The sequence below is a fragment of the Ochotona princeps genome, chromosome 13, assembly GCF_030435755.1.
Source record: "Ochotona princeps isolate mOchPri1 chromosome 13, mOchPri1.hap1, whole genome shotgun sequence".
Lineage (NCBI taxonomy): Eukaryota > Metazoa > Chordata > Mammalia > Lagomorpha > Ochotonidae > Ochotona > Ochotona princeps.
Genome location: NC_080844.1, coordinates 11460731 through 11477622, shown reverse-complemented (window position 1 = coordinate 11477622; position 16892 = coordinate 11460731). Strand labels below are relative to the sequence as shown.

At 40.0% G+C, this 16892-nt stretch overlaps 1 protein-coding gene across 1 annotated transcript in view; it reads left to right on the top strand.

The window, feature by feature from the left end:
- Nucleotides 1-14483, top strand: part of NRG3 (neuregulin 3) — a 221736-nt gene extending 207253 nt beyond the window's left edge. Inside the window, exons 5-8 of the mRNA XM_058671601.1 lie at nucleotides 3233-3360; nucleotides 7595-7768; nucleotides 12979-13050; nucleotides 13295-14483. Coding sequence (XP_058527584.1) covers nucleotides 3233-3360; nucleotides 7595-7768; nucleotides 12979-13050; nucleotides 13295-13802 — 882 coding nt within the window. The 3' untranslated portion in view covers nucleotides 13803-14483. The remainder of the gene's footprint in view (nucleotides 1-3232; nucleotides 3361-7594; nucleotides 7769-12978; nucleotides 13051-13294) is intronic.
- The last annotated feature ends 2409 nt before the right edge of the window (nucleotides 14484-16892 follow it).

The following is a 16892-nucleotide window of genomic DNA, read 5'->3' as shown; positions in this document are numbered from 1 at the left end:
CTGTGCACTCTTTAAACCTTAAGAACAGTATTGAATGACATCTGAGTAGCCAATATTTTCCAATTTTTTCATTATGTTTTGAGTTTTTTTTTAATTAATCATGTTTGCTGCTTACCACATTAAGTTGGAAGCTAATCAAGTTTAGCTTTAGTTCTTTATGGTTTCTAAGCGTTTAATCCCAATCGGAAATTTCTCTCTTAAGATTACAATTAACTTTACCCTCATAGTTACATAGATGTATTAATATAGTCTTACAGAGTTTTTATTAAATAAATCATTCATTAATGATCATCAAATCCAAAACGTGGAATAAAATCTATCTAATCTATATGAATTCTGCTGATTTCTGAAATCTGCTGTGGTTCACTCAGTTTTTTGTTCATTCTATTTTTTGTTGTTTGAAATCAGAGTTGCAGAGAGAACTATTTACAGAGAGAGCAAGCGAGCAAGAGGTTTCTTCCCAGTCTTTCAGAGCGGTCACAGAGGCACAGCACTTGAGCCATTCTCTGCCACCCTTTTCTAAACGATTAGCAGGGATCTGCACGGGAGGTGCAGCAGCCAGGACTTTAATCAGCTCCCATACAGAGTGCCAAAGGCAGAAGCTTTACCTGTTACCTCAACAAGGCCAGCCCCTTATTTTTATTTTTAAATCATATTTGTTTATTTGAGATGCAAAGGGAGGAAGAGAGAGAGAGATGAAGAGAACTACTGTATGTTGCATCTATGTTGGTTCATGTTTTTTTTTTTAAGATTTATTTATTTTTAATGCAAAGTCAGATTTACAGAGAGAATGAGAGACAGAAAGATATCCTGTCTGCTGGTTCACTCCCCAAGTGGCCTCAACGGCTGGAGTTGAGCTGACCCAAAGCCAAGAGCCAGGAGCTTCTTTCAGGTCTCCCACACAGGTGCAGGCTTCTAAGGCTTTTGGCCATTTTCTACTGCTTTCCCAGGCCAAAAGCAGGGAGCTGCTGCCATATGAACTTGCTCACAAAGGGGATCCCAGTGCGTTCTAGGCTGGGATTTAGTCACTAGGCTATTGTGCCAGAGCCTGATTCATTTTCAATGTGCTTGCAATGATTGGGACTAGGCCCAAATCAAGAGTTAGGAACAATCTGGAGCTCCCACGTCGGTGGTAGGAACCCAGTTACTGCAATTGCTTCACTGCCTCGCCTACCCTCCTCCCATCCATAGTGTCAGGAAGCTGGACTTTGAGCCCAAGTGACAAGTCAGCCTTAAAATTCTGCTTTGGAACACAGGCCTCTTAGCTGCTAGGTTAAAAACCAGCTTCCTACCTTAAGTTTGATATGGTTAAATCACCAAAACTTATTGCTTTATATTTTTTGCGGTTTATTGAGAATTTTTTCATACATAATTTTCTTGTGTTTACTATATATTGCATGCATGTGACTCCTTCATTAACCTTTTATTTCATGAGCTAAGGTATACAACAAATTTCTTTCATGAGTTAAAAATCACTCTAGCACGTTTACTCTTGCGTCTTACATTTCCCTCTGACTTGAAACTCTGCGTCTATTCCTGTAACACGCACTTGAGATTCTCATTATCGTTGCGGATTTTCATGTAGTGCTGGTAGTTCTACTTTGTAATTTTAAAGCTATGTTGTTAGGTAGATTAAAAGGCATAACTGTTTATCACTTAGTGGGTTGTTCCTTCTGTTGACAGAAAACATCCATCTTGTCTCTTTTAAGATGTATTTTATACAGAATTATGTTTTATTTGCTATGGATGTTATAAGCTTTCTTCCCCTGTAATTCTTAGAATGTACCTTTAACTCTAGTCACTTGATCTTTTTCTCTATAATTTTCAAATGAGCTCTTTCAGATGGCAGATGACTGGGTTTTCTGAGTTAATATGTGGATATCTGTCATTTTGTTGTTAAATAGAATCATCCACAGGTATCATAATCACTTATGATCTCACATATACCCTTTTATACTTCTTTTCAACTTACCATGTTGTATTGTTACAACCCTCCATTATTAGTTTTGCTGAATAAAAGTTATCTTTATACTTCCTGTTCCATGTTTTCCACTTATTTCTTATACTCCAATGACGTTTTTCATACACATGCAAATGTTTTTCCATCATTATCTAAAATCAATCAGCATTAACCTTCTATGATAGCCTTATCAGCCACAACTAGTGTAAAAAATCATTAGTAAAAATCCATCCATCCTAAAACAAAACTATCAGATCCCATGAGATCTTTTATTCAGTTGTAGAGATGCATTCTGTCCATTTTCTTTGGTTCCTGGTTCTCTGGGCTCCATCACATCCTTCGTTTGTGAGATTGCAAGTGTATGTTTGTTTACCTTAGCTTTGTTTTGCATTCTCAACAGAGGCAGTCTTGGATTAGAGTGAACACTCCCAAAGAAACCGTTAAATGTGATTGACAATGGGATGTTGGATTCTCTGCCATCGTCCCTACCTGCAGTGTAGGGATACGCTTAAATAGCAAAATGATGGACATGTGTGTGTTTATGAAGGATTATGCTATTGTGATGATATGGGGAAAATTAGTGAGGGAGGGGGATTTTGGGAGGAGGAGGGGAAACCCCAGAACCTATAGAACTACATTGTAAAACAATGATGATGATGATGATGATGGTACAGTTTTTAAAATCCATCCATCCCTCAATGATTTACTCTAGCCAAAGCGGAAACCCAGAGTTAGGAGCTGTAAAGAAGTAGTGCTCATGTGTTACTCTTGTTGGACACTATAATCACCTGGTAGCAGGCTGCCAGGGAGAAGCCATGGCGCAGTGGGCAGGTATTCTGAGTCAGTGTCCCACAGTGAAGTCCTTCCATTAGTGTCTATTCAGCTGCTACCAAGAGTAACCCAGCTGTTAATTCATTTTGTTTGTCGTAGAATTCACATGCAATAAAACAGGCTGCCAATACTTTTTGGCTGTTAGGCACAGTGTGCAGTCAACGCAGAATCAAATGAGAAAACAGACCCAGGATTCTGAAGTGAAGAGCCCTTCTGGAATGGGCCTGACATCACCAAGCAGGTCGGGGTGAGGTTATGGGCCACCCCGTGCCTGTGACAAACAGGATACCAATGATGTCTTTCTGCTTTTTCTGATTGGGTGCCTAGGAGGAACTGACAGCTCAGCAATTTTCAGTGCCCAACTGTTGTGTTGTCTCATATTCCTTTTCTCCTCCACCAATGAATCCTCCAACTCAACCCTGTGCATGTTGTTTCCTTCAGTACTCGAAGGCAGAAAGGCATCCTGTGACTGCGTTGGAGAAGATGATGGAATCGAGTTTCACTGGTCCCCAGTCCTTTCCCGAGGTCCCTTCTGCTGACAGAGGAAGCCAGTCTGCCAAACACCACAGGTACAGGTAGCTAACCATGGTAGTGGCGGGCCAGTTCATACCATGGTACGCTCCACAACGCATGCCAAGATGTTCACTCGTGCTAGTCCTGTGAGTCATGGCGGAGGGGTTTAACAGGTGATCAGAGTTGCTGTTCTCCCTTGCAGGCCTTATTGGAAGGCGGGAGAAGTGATTAGGAATCCCTAGCTTTAACTAAAGACACAGACCAGTGAATAAAACAATTGTTTTCTGGAAAACTATTAAAACCGTGGCATTTCCCCCTGGCCTCCGTTTCCATCATCTGCAAAGTTCATGATTCATTCTTCCCTGGGCAGCTGATGGGGCACGCTCCATTTCTCTCAACCTGGCTTCCATAAAAGCCTACCTCGCAGGGAGAAAGAGTCTGGAAAGTCTCCTTAGTTCTCTAAGATCTTCTGTTATCAACAAGGTGGCCCTCTTTTGCACACTAACCACAGAAAGTGCCTTCCAGCTGGCCCGAGAAAGTAAAATAATAAAGATTTTGATTCATTTGATGTCTCTCCAAAGTGGAACATGTACTGTATCATCCTTTAGTTGAGACTTTAGTGTTTTATATGTAAGAGATCTGTAATTCCAGGAAATGATGAAGTTTGGGACTAATACTGGAAAACAACACATGTTTAGGTATGTTCAAATGTATACATTCAATTTTCCTAATATATTTTTGAAGATTTATTTTATTTTTACCAGAAAGTCAAATATACAGAGAGGATGAGAGACAGAGAGGAAAAATCTTCTGTCCGGTGATTCACTCCTCAAGTGGCCGCAACAGCCAGAGCTGTGCCGATCTGAAGCCAGGAGCTAGGAGCCTCTACTGAATCTCCCACACGGGTGCAGGGTTCCAATGCATTGGGCCATCCTCAACTGCTTTCCTAGGCCACAAGCAGGGAGCTGGATGGGAAGTGGAGCTGCCAGGATTAGAACCGGCGCCCATGTGGGATCCCGGGCGTTCAAGGCAAGGACTTAGGCCCCTAGTCTACTGCTCCAGGCCCAATTTTCCTAAGATTTAAGCATCATTCTCTTAGTGAGTGGTGTTGAAAATGAAAATATGTAATAAAAAACAGACGGTTTTGTATGAAAGATAAGAAATAATAAGTGTGCTTAGCAAGGAGGACACCCGCTCTTCACTTCCGTTTTCATTGCAAACACTTTGAGGTTTACCAAGTCAGATACATGTGTTATGTAAGAAAGCTACTTCTTCTCTTGTCATTTGATGCATTGCATGGAAAAGACTTCATTCTTCCTGGCCACGTTTATTTTGAGATTTCAAATTGCTCAACACTGATGGTCAACTCTTGATGGTGATTTTTATTCTCATTCAGTGAGAACAGAGACTTAGACACCGAAGGCTTGCTAATATTTTTAATGATTTGACTATGTTCCAGTCAGGCTTGAACTATGTTTGGATCCAGGAGAATGCTTTAGCTATTAGATGCAAGTTTTGGTTGTGGCAATTGTTGCATTTACTGAATGTTTCCTAGTGAAAACATCATTTCATTTGACTGGACCTAATTGGAGAAACAAGTCCAAAATTACCCACCTTTTAGAAGATGGATTGATTTCTCCAAAACAGTATTTTCCCCTGCTGATTATCACACATATTAAAGTAGTATTCCACCCAGCTCAATAAAATAATTCAATATTATGTTACTCTAAAACTATAACATGCAGTGGAAAAAATAAAACACAGCGTCTGATACATCTGAGCTGTAATACTCTTGCTCCCAGTCCTTGTTCATTTCTATGTTCATTACTGTGGATTCCTGAAGTCACTGCAGATTAATTGAGTATATCTTTAGGAGACCTTCCTTTTTCTTCTGTTCATTGACATTGCAATATCCCTTGGCATTCAGCAGTTGATTGATAAACTGGTTTTAGCACTTTGTAAATTATAGTTTCAAATATCATGGTTTTTGGTTTGTAAAACATGCAATAATAGCCTTAAATGTTTTCAGGATTGATAACCCACTCACTGATTTATAATTCCTGTCGACTGCTCCATAACTTTCTGAATGCCATAGGGTTACAATGGTTGAGTAGTTGATTGATCAGTAGGTACAGAAATGTTTTATACGATGGGACAGTTCTTCAAACAGGTAGACTCTGTTGTTCCGACATTTTGTCAAGCCAAGAATAATTAATATATTTTTGTGTGCTGCAAATATGATTCATTTGGACAAACGCTTTATGATATAGCACTATTAATTCAAAGGTGTCATTTCTATAGTTTATCCCCCTACATGCGTTCACGCCCCACCCCAATTTCCGCCCTTAAAAGCAGAAGTCTACAATAGCATATTATCGTTGTTGAATTTTCTTTGATAATATATCTCACTTAGAGAAAGCACATAGTTAGGTTTTTCTGCAGTGAAAGAAATCCCAACCCTTCAATGAACAGGAAAAAGCTAGTTCTCTGTGTTTCCACTTGAGACAGAGCTACTAGGCTACTGATTGTGCTGGGTACCTACTGTGTGCCACTGTCATGCTAGATGCTATGCACTCTTTTTCCTTTTATTTAAACCTTCAAAATAGGAAGACTTAAATAAAATCTCAGAAAAGGATAATTAAAAGCTGTATATTTTGGGCCCGGTAGCCTAGTGGCTAAAGTCCTTGCCTTGCATGGGCCAAGATCCCATATGGGCCCTGGTTTTAATGCTGGCAGCCCCACTTCCCATCCAGCTCCCTAAAGCAATTGAGGACAGCCCAAAGCCTTGGGAACCTGCACCAGTGTGGGAGACTCCTGGTTCCTGGCTTTGGATTGGTAAACCTCTGGCCATTGTGACCACTTGGGGACTCATCAGACAGAAGATCTTCCTCTCTGTATTTCCTCCTCTCTGTAAATCTGACTTCAAATAAAAAATAAATAAACCTTTAAAGACAAGGTGCGTATTTTGATGCAAAAATGTTGGTGACAGATCTCTTCAGATGAATTTTTCAGAAGGCTCCTCCTGCTTAGTTAAGCAAAACACTAAATCTCCCCTTAGCCCCTCTGTCCAGTCCCCCCTGTTTCTTTGCCCTTCCCTGTGCCCCAGGAGGGCTGCAGGACCCCTTGTCCTCTGGCTTCTGTTGATTTAAAGGGAGACACAGATAAGAGACAGAAGAGACCCTAGCACTATGCACCTTCCTCCCTGGTTCTTGACCACAGAGCTTGCCAAGTGGCCATCTCTTATTGATTTGATTTTTCCTCCATTTTCACCAAGGCTCCGTGTCCTGTTTCTTTCAGCTAGAGGCTTAAAAACATTTCCCACTGTTGCTACACCTGAGTATCCCTTACAGCATCATGTCTCTCACAGCCCTACACTTTTCTCTTAGACACTGACTACAACTGTGTAAATGGTCAAATCTCCTCAAGTGACACAATTGAAAGGGCTGCTTGTTTCCCTGTGGAATTCTGGAACAAACGCCTTTCCCAGAATTGCACGCATTGCAACCTACTGACCTGAGACTTAGGGCCACATGCACCTGATGACAGCATTGTCCCCTGAAGACTCTGTCTTTGCCACTGGATGCTGGATAGAAGTAGTCGTAGGAATCTCTTAATTCTTAGGGACTCTAGTTCTTTGATTTAATATCACGTAGGGGGTACCCCTTTTTAAGGTCAATGGTTCATGCCACTCCTGCCTTTTGCTGTTTGATGGCATCTACAGACAGGAATATTTGGGAATTTCAATGTGCATATACATCAAATTAAATGTATAATCAGCTGTTTGTTCAAAATTTTTTTTCTCAAATTTGATGAAAATCTGGAGCAGTTAGCCAGGAATTTAACACATGTGTTAAAAAGAAAATGACTATTCAAGTGAGGTATTTTTTAGTTAGTCTGTCACTTACAAGTGAAAATGTTTTCACATAGCCCTCTGCTTCCTATGTTTAGATTTTATATGCAATAATAAGGCCAATTTTATCTCTATCAGAGAAAGAGAGAGGTGAGATCCTACAGCTTGACTAATGGGGATGAAAGTAACAGCTTAAGAAATTCTGAAGCTCACCTTTTACCTTTTGCTGGAAATTTAGGTCAACCCAATTAAAATAAGAAGCAATAAAGATAGGAGCTTCTGTTTGTCAGGGTCTCCAAGAGTAAACAGCCCCCCTCATAACAGCTCTTGGCCCAGAGCTTTGGGGATTTGGCTTGATGGTGTTTGAGTAGTTTGAGAGACCACCTGTGAGTTGATTGCTATGATGGTTTTTGGTTTGTTTCCTGTCGAACTTTCCCCAGAAGGAGTCTCTCCTCATGCTGCAGCCCAGGGCCAAGGAGTGGGATGCTCCACAGGAATGCCTTCAGAAGGACCCCGCCTTCTCCCCGCAGGAGGCTGGGCGGGATGATGGGACCAGCGTATCAACAGCTAGAGGAATCAAGGATCCCAGACCAGGATACAATCCCTTGTCAAGGGTAGGTCTTCAAAGCAATGGGACTTATGGAGGATGTTATACCGATGCTATCACTTTCAACTGAATTATATTTTTCTTGAGGTTTTATTCACTGATTTCTTTATTGATTGGCTTTTTAAGGTTGCTACTCTATTTCCCCAAAGACAAACCATCTCAAAATAACAGTTATAAACAAATGTGTTTTAGGGACAGTTAGACTGAAAAAAACAAATATAACACTAGGAGGAAAGCAAGTATAGCTATTTAGGTAATATGTTATTACATCTGTTCTAAAACAACTGGGAAGTCATCTTTTATAAAAATAATAGTAGAGATGACTTAAGAAGATTAAAATGTTCCTTCATATACCAGTAGTTTTAAGGAACAGTACTTAATTCTCTCATTAGTACTATAAACAATGCCCTAAAGAACTAGCTATAACATTTAGACAGTTTCTGCTTCCATTCTGCATTTCTGAATGTGGATTTTAGCTCAATATTAAGAGCTTATTGTCACAGTAGAACATATTGAACTCATGGATGACCTTGGGACTTGAGGGGGTGCCACAAGTTACATTACAAAAGTTGTCCTGCCACCCCAATGCATTGAGCCCCACAAGGCTCACTACATGGTGACTCGAGTACTGGTTGGTTTTTGTCCAGCATGCATTTAGTTGACCTAGTGCTGTCTATCAAATGCCAAAGCCCTTGCTTAAACTGACTGGAGCTCAAGTCCCATCTTTGTTCCTTTTTTCTTGCATATGAACTTGAGAAAATCTTACCATGTGAGCTTATGTTTTCTTTTTTTTTTTAAGATTTATTATTATTGGAAAGCCGGATATACAGAGTAGAGAAGAGACAGAGAGGAAGATCTTCCATCCGATGTTTCACTCCCCAAGTGAGCCGCAACGGCCAATGTGCGCCGATCCAAAGCCGGGAAACTGGAACCTCTTCTGGGTCTCCCACGCGGGTGCAGGGTCCCAAGGCTTTGGGCCGTCCTCAACTGCTTTCCCAGGCCACAAGCAGGGAGCTGGATGGGAAGTGGAGCTGCCGGGATTAGAACCGGCGCCCATATGGGATCCCAGCGCGTTCAAGGCGAGGACTTTAGCTGCTAGGCCACTGCGCCGGGCCCAAGCTTATGTTTTCTTATTTACAAGTGGAGAATAATAGCAGTCCCCTGAGGATGACCAGAAAAACTTTAAATATAATGTCACATGTACAGAGTTTGCACCTGACTACAAATAATCAAAGAGGTAGGACTTAGTACTTATAACCATGGAAATAATGGTGTCATAATGTCATTATAATGGCATCATTAATTTAAAGAGCCATGCATCCAGGTTTTTATTCCAGAAATTCCAATCAGTTTCTTCACCCACATCAGGTAATGGCGGCCTATAGTTTTTATCTTTCTGAATGAACAAGGTCAGATTGCTATGCTGCTCCAGCCTTGGTTATTTTTCCAGATTGTCTGTCAAACTAAAGAACAAAGCAGGTGGGAGGTCTCATGTAGAACTTTACCTTTTCTTTTTTTCTTCTGGCCCCTGGGTAAACTGCACACTGTCTGACAAAGCTTGGCAACAGATTTCTTTAAGACTAGAAGATAGGACATAAATAGCCTGCAGCCAGCTTTTGTAATTTTGAAGTAATTCCAAATGGACTGTAAAATGCATTTGATACAGATTTAGGGCGACAGTTGCAAATTCAAAGTAACAGCCAAGTTGTCCAAAATGTATAATGCAAGTCAAAAGCACTTAGTATTGTTCTTGGCCGTATTTCTGGCTTACATTTAACCAATAATTATAACTAATCATGTTTTGTAATTACTTTTCTTTTAAATCACTGATGATATGGCATTAACTTTGGACAAATGTCAGCATGAGAAGAATTAAAGGAAAATGAACTTTGGAGATCTTTTGGCAGGAGAGAAAATCCATCCTGTGCTGCTCTCCTTTCTGCGGGGAATTGCTGTGTCCATCATTACACTATGGGGTCAGGTGTCAAGCCAGGCATACAGGTGTCCTCAGGGGCTCAGGGATTCCCACTGCATATTCAGGCAATACTTCAAGTATGGCCTCCTGGGGGGACTCAGATGGAATGTTGGAATGGTGGTAGCTTTGTTCTGGTTTAGTCACCATTGGGTTGGGGACACTCTCTGTGGCTGGCTGGCCACATATATGCTCCTGTGTGTGATATGCACCCGATGTTGATAAATGGTGACTCTAAGTAGAAGTCACCATTTGTTCATCCCAGGGAGCAATCCCACTCTCAGTTCTTGAAAAACAGCTATTTTCCACTCCCCGGGGACTGACTGTCTCTTTGGACTAGGAAAGGGATTAGTAATAGAATTTCACAACTAAGGGCCCTCCTCAAATCTGGCCCTAGCCAGGAGGGGAAGTGAATGAATTTGTAAGATCCATCAGCCATCTGCTGCTTATTTGCTAGGTACGTGGGCACGGTCTGCTAGTTAAGTTCCTAGTGTGTGGCTTTTCTGCTTGGCACAAAGTGCAGCCAAGCTTGGACCCAGCACCTGTCTTAATGTCATCTGGGAAGAACTGAAGTAGAAAGGAGATTCTTGAGCAAACCTGGCCTGTGTCAACCACAGTAACAATTCAGAAATCTTTGAACTGGGTCATGTCAGGCAAATCAAGGTAATGCATCCTATGATGAATATAAAAATGGGATCACAACAGTTAGTTTCACATTTTAACCACAGACAGGATATGAAATGTGATGAGTATTTATCATATCTAGATAATACCAGTGTGTACTTCACATTGGATAGTCTTTGGATGTTTTATAGATAATCACATTAAGGACAGTGACATTTGCATAACTAGCCCCAAATAATTTGGATAGTTCCATGGAAAGAACCCAAGATTGAACCTTGGCCTTTCTGACTGAATAAACCACTACAATAGGAGTGTTTAAATGGAAGCTCTAGTTGTATGCTTCCAGAAGGAAAATTGAATTTCTGCAATTTATTTCATTCCTCCTAATGCCATATATCCTAGGAACTAAGTCTTACACAAGGAAGCACACGCAGCTTCCTTGATGATCAGATTACTGGAACTAAGTAACTGATTGTTGGGATCTTTCTTCTTCTAAAAGACTTGTTGACTTACATAGACACAGGCAAATGCATTTATGATTTCTTCCTAGAAGGATGAGATAAAAAGGCAGTTCCAACAAGGTCATGATCAATGAATGACTAATTCATGGACTGGACAAGTGAAAGGGTCATTGAGTCATGGGACACAAAACTAGGAATCACATTTTGGAATTCAGTTCCACTTAAAATTCTGCTCAAATCCCAGGACTGAGGCCCTCAAAGATGTTTACATTTTGCTCTAACCTTGCTTTACAGGTAGCGTTCTGATGCAGGTGTTAAGAATATTTTCCTATCCCCATACCTCTCAACAGTAGTCTACCTGATGTTATAGTTTGATGATATAGAACACAGTCTTATCCTGGCTGTGTTTCTTGGCTCTGTTTCAATGGTAAATCTGTTCAGTATATTTTCTGTCTCTTTGTACACATTAGCAATGTTAAGAGAACAGGGCCTAGCTCTAAATAAAAAAGCAAGAACCTTCAACTTGCCTCCTTTGTTCTTGTTGAAATTGATTCATTGATCAGAACCTTTTGAAAACCAGAAACCCATCAGATTTTCAGTCACTTAACACAAGAGAGAAAGGTGTACAGTTCCCCGAAGAGTGATCTTATGTGTGGTTTACATACTTTTTGGGAGTAAAATTATGCCACATTAAAGAAGCATTCATGTTTACCTTGGGGTGGCCGTGTGTTAGCATCCTCTGGTTTTCATCGTATTGGTTATAACTCCTTTTTCTGCCACTTATTAAAGGTTAAGTTTAGGGCAAGTCACTTGAGTGTGCCATAGGGTAGTTTAGTCATCCATTACAAGATTAGAATAATATATAAGCCACAAGTTTAAAGAAAAACTAAGGAGGTAATAGAAGATGAAAATGCTTTGTAGAACTATTCTGCAATTGCTAACTCTACTACTATGCTTGAAAGTGGGTATTAATTAGAATGGAAGGGAACATGCATATTCAAGATTTGTTTTTGTCTTCCCATGTTAATAAGATCAAGGTTTATTGATTGCCAACTCTGTGCTAGACATGGCAAAAGTAAATGAAATTCCAAAGACCACAGTCTGTTCTCTTTTTGGTCTGGTGGAGTGGCAGACCTGAAAATTATCCAATAACAATTTTTTATGAGAAAAATGTATAGTTAGCATGCGTCTCAATTTAAGATTGAAATTGAAATTATTCTCTACACAGAGAAATACAAGTGTAATTTGCATTATAAAGTAAACCAGGAAGTAATATTTATTGTGTTGAGATTAGATCTGTTTTATATTGTGGTTTTTAAAATTTAAAATTTAAACTTTTACTGTACAATTAGATAGGGAATTGGATTTCCTTACCCCCTCCCCAAATTTCCAACCTACTACTGATTTTTCCCCATATTATTACAGTAGTATAGTCCTTCATAAGCAGTCATAATTCCATCAGTGTGTTATCTAAGTCTTTCCTGACATTGCTGGTATGGAACGTGCCAGATATGTTCAGTGAGAGACAAACAATGAGAACTAAAGGAAATTTTTAAGTTCCAAAACCACGTATCCATTCATCTGTAATGGATCTGTATGAGTTTGCAGCACTGAAAAGCTCAAAGGAGGAAAAAAAATCACAAGCCCTAAACTATCAAGGAGAAGAGCCAGAGGCTGCCATTTCCAAAGCACTTGGAGGGGCATTTTGACATCCTTGTCAACCCATTGCCATGCACCCATGAACTGCCTTTCTGAGCTCCAGAAATGATGTCAGCAAAGCTAATAGGCTGAAGAAACCCAACTGCACTTATTTCTTCCCCCTTCCCCGGATGCAGAGAAATCATATGCTTCCCATCCCTCTCTCTAGCCAGGCCATCTGCCAGACAGCCCATGCGTAGGAGGCAAAGTGCCATTGGCACTTGAATTTGTGCCCCCTGAAATTCAATGTGAACCAGAAATGCATAGAAATGCAATGTCTTGGTGCTTATCCTTGGGCATCCCTATTGCCTTCAAGTAGGGTGGCCCCAAAGAAGTCTACTGGACTATGTTGTGGCTGAGAGGGTGGTCGAGTTGATGGAATAATGCCATTATGGGTTTCCTGTTTGTCACTACGGAAAGGCCACACTTACCTGCTCAATCCCCATTTACTTTGTATTCTAGGATAGAGGTCAGGAAGACTATATCCCACCTGCCTTTACAGCTGTGGTGTGTTGAAAGACCCCTGGACTTAAAGTAAGAAGATCTGGGTTTGAGTCTCAGTCTGTCACTTATTTTCTGTGTGACCTTGGGCAAGTCACTTGACCTATCTGAGCTTCAGTTTACTTCTCTGTGTAACTGGGAGCGTATTATCCGTCTCATGGGGTTGCTGTGAGAATTCAGTGAGCTGCTGCATGTGGTGCTTTGTGGATTGAGTATTACCCTCGAGAGGCACAGCAGGAAGCAGATTGTGTAACTTCTTTTTTTTTTTCTTTTTCAGGTATTCATCCAATGGTTTAAAAACCCAACAAAATGCATCAATAAATATGCAACTGCCTTCAAGAGAAACAAACCCCTATTTTAATAGCTTGGATCAAAAGGACCTGCTGGGATATCCGTCTACAAGGGCCAGTTCTGTGCCCATCATCCCTTCAGTGGGTCTAGAAGAAACCTGCATGCAAATGCCAGGGATTTCTGAAGTCAAAAGCATCAAATGGTGCAAAAACTCTTTCTCTGCTGACATTGTCAATGTGAGTATCCCAGTCAGCGATTGTCTTATAGCAGAACAACAGGAAGTGAAAATATTGCTAGAAACTGTCCAAGAGCAGATCCGAATTCTGACTGATGCCAGACGGTTGGAAGACTATGAACTGGCCAGCGTAGAGACGGAGGACAGTGCAAGTGAAAACACAGCCTTTCTCCCCCTGAGTCCCACGGCCAAATCAGAACGAGAGGCACAATTTGTCTTAAGAAACGAAATACAAAGAGACTCTGCATTGACCAAGTGACTTGAGAATCTGTGCATTCTATGCTTTGCTCAACAGGAAAGAGAGGAAAGTAAATACAAAATTATTTATATGCATTAATTTAAGAGCATCTACTTAGAAGAAACCAAATAGTCTATCGCCCTCATATCATAGTGTTTTTTAACAAAATATTTTTTTAAGGGGAAAGAAATGTTTCAGGAGGGATAAAGCTTCCGCTAAAGCTTTTGGGTAGAATTCTGAATCCCGTTTCAGTTAGTCCCAACACGGTCCTCCTCTTTGGCTCTTAGAAGATGTGGGCAATCGACTCCCTCAGTCCCACAGTGCCACTGTGCTTCTTCACCAGAAAGCCCTGGCAGTTAGTCTAGTTCCTAGAGATGAGCTGAAGCCTGAGGGTGGATGTGCCAGTGAGCAGGTGGCGTTTGCTATTTGGCTCACCCATCCCAGCCCCTGACTTTCTCTTGAACCCTACGGCCTCATCCCAGGTTTTGTCATGTCAAAAAATGTAGTGTTTTGTATTTGATTTTTTGAAGAATGGTACCAAGACTGAAATGGAAAACAGGAGAGAGAAGGAGTAATTGAGGCAATCTTAACTACGTGTTTGCCCTCTTCCTCTGAAATGCGAAAGCGCAGAATCTCAGAGGAAGGTACAAAAAATACTATAGAGAAAGAGAAAAAAATCCAATCACAATGTTGTACCACTAAAATCATGCTAATAGAGAATTTTTCCCCCTTTGGAATTGTTTAAAGGTTCTGAAGGCATGTTTCCAGTGTGTGTGTGTGTGTGTGTGTGTGTGTGAGCTTACATACACTGCATGCACATGTGTTCATTGTACACATGTGTGTGCCTGTGTGTGTGTTTATTAAGCTCACTCAAATTTGTTCTGAAACATCAGGGAATCTAATATTTAAAAAATGTCCCTTCTAAATCTGTTCCCTTTAATTTTTCCCATTAAACATGAAGTTCACTTAGTAAGTTCCTAAGTCATGGTCACTTGCATGGTGGGGTTCCATAAAACTCTTGATAATGTCAAGCCCATTTTCTGATGTGAACACTTGTAAGAAGAACAACTATTGATTCTTTAAAGAAAATCAGTCTCCCAAAGCAAATTAAGTTTGTTTGGAACCATGCCTCCTTAAAATATTTACACAAGCCAAATATCCAATTGACCATTTCATTTCCCACGCATTTGTTTCACACCAAGTCTACTATGTGTGGACCAAGGCATTGGCTTCTGTGGTTAATACGGAAAGAATAAATTGCTGAAATCACAAAGCCCAGACTGTTCAGTTCACAAGAAGCCCCCAAAAGAACAGCAAGTGATGTTGTATGTTCATTTGGAATAAAGCAATATTTTTACCACTGAGGTGAACTGAACGCTTTCCTGAAGATTTAACTGTCTGCTTTATTTTCCTTTACCTTCACGGGGCATTAAGGAAACCAGTGTTCACATGCCCAGTCTTTTTTCAATTATCAGTGGTGTTGAGTTGTCATGTTTACATTGTTTTAATAAAAAGGCACAGTATTTGAAAGCATACAAAAGATTTCTTTTCCTGCAGTTTGGGGAAATGCTGGTTAAAATTTCTCTATTAAAAAAAAAACCTCCTATTCCATGGAATAGGAATACAAATATTTCTGAATCAAACAATGAATATCTACAATTCTTATTTCGGGTTATGTTATTATTGTTGAAAATATATTTCAAACTGCTCTTAAAGAACATTCAATAATAATAGACATAATGCCATCTAGGGACAAGAAAGGACTCTATATGTTTATCACAACTGTTTAGTCGAAATTCAAGGTCTTAAATACTGAAAATATCTATGGTGGAAATGCATTTTATATTTGCCAGAAGGTTGCGTGATGTTTATTAGTTGTCCCCTAATGGTTCTGTTAGAAACTTGAATAGATGATTCTATATTTTAATGTGCTCATGACTTAAGTTCTCAGTTTAAAGTATTATATCTTTTGGAAGATTTTTGGCAAAGGGTCCTGATGAACAAGTGTATAAAACCCCAGCAAAGGAGTATCCAATATGTTATTGTGTAGAAATTTGTGACAATTATCGAGTAAATGAAAGGCCCCCAAAGCTGTTGAAGTCCATCTTGTTCATGCTTGTTTTTTTTCTATAAAAAATATTACCTGTCGCTGATCTAAAGGATCCACCAAAAAATCACCTATTCAAGAGGGCGTAAACTGTGTAACTCCCCACACTCACCTTCATATATTATTTGCAGTGAAACCAAGAAGATTGTCAGCGAAATTTAAGTTTGCATTCAGCCTCTTACTTTAAAAAAATGAAGCAGAACCATGTATTATATGATTATAACTCTCCTCCCTGTACATTCTAATGAGCATGTGTATCAGGCATACCCCGTGGAGGTCTGATGTAAAGCAGAGATACATAGCTACTTCCTTAATAATTAGTAGAAGAGACTGAATCCTCCATAAAGAACAAATGTGAATGGTTACGTTCAGTGGTCATTTGTCTCCTTTTGTGAAAAGTGTCCAAGCTGAAAATGCACATGCTCGGGCACCAGCTGACAAGTCTGATGGCATCCAGGCTTTCAAGACTAATCAGACGTGACAAACACCTGGAGCCACTGCACTTTGTCCTTTCAGCTCAGGTGCCTGCAGGAAGTGCTTATTGCTATGAGACGCCTTTGATTTTGCTTCATTTTCCTTGTCTTTATTATGTGAGTAGCTACTTGGAGATTTGTAATTAAGTAGACTCCTTAGTCATTACTTATTGGAAAATGAATGTCATCCATTATTTTTTACTTTAAATAATTTTTGATATGTCTCTTTTTTATAAAGTGTATGCTATTCTAAGTTGCCAGTGACTACTGTGAAATGTTTTTTTTCCAAAAAATATATGATGAGTCTTCCTGCACATAAGAAACAATAGAAATGATGCTGGAAACATCAGACTTTGCTTACCCAGTTCCCTATGTCCATTAAGTGCTCTAAGTTTTACGCTCCAACTCAGAATCTACTTGGCTATGAATTAAGGACTAAAATTTTGTAAATGTATCACATCTATAATGGTTTACATTATTTCTAAGTAGTAACAGCAAGATCCTCTTGAGGAGGAAGAATGTTGTTTATGG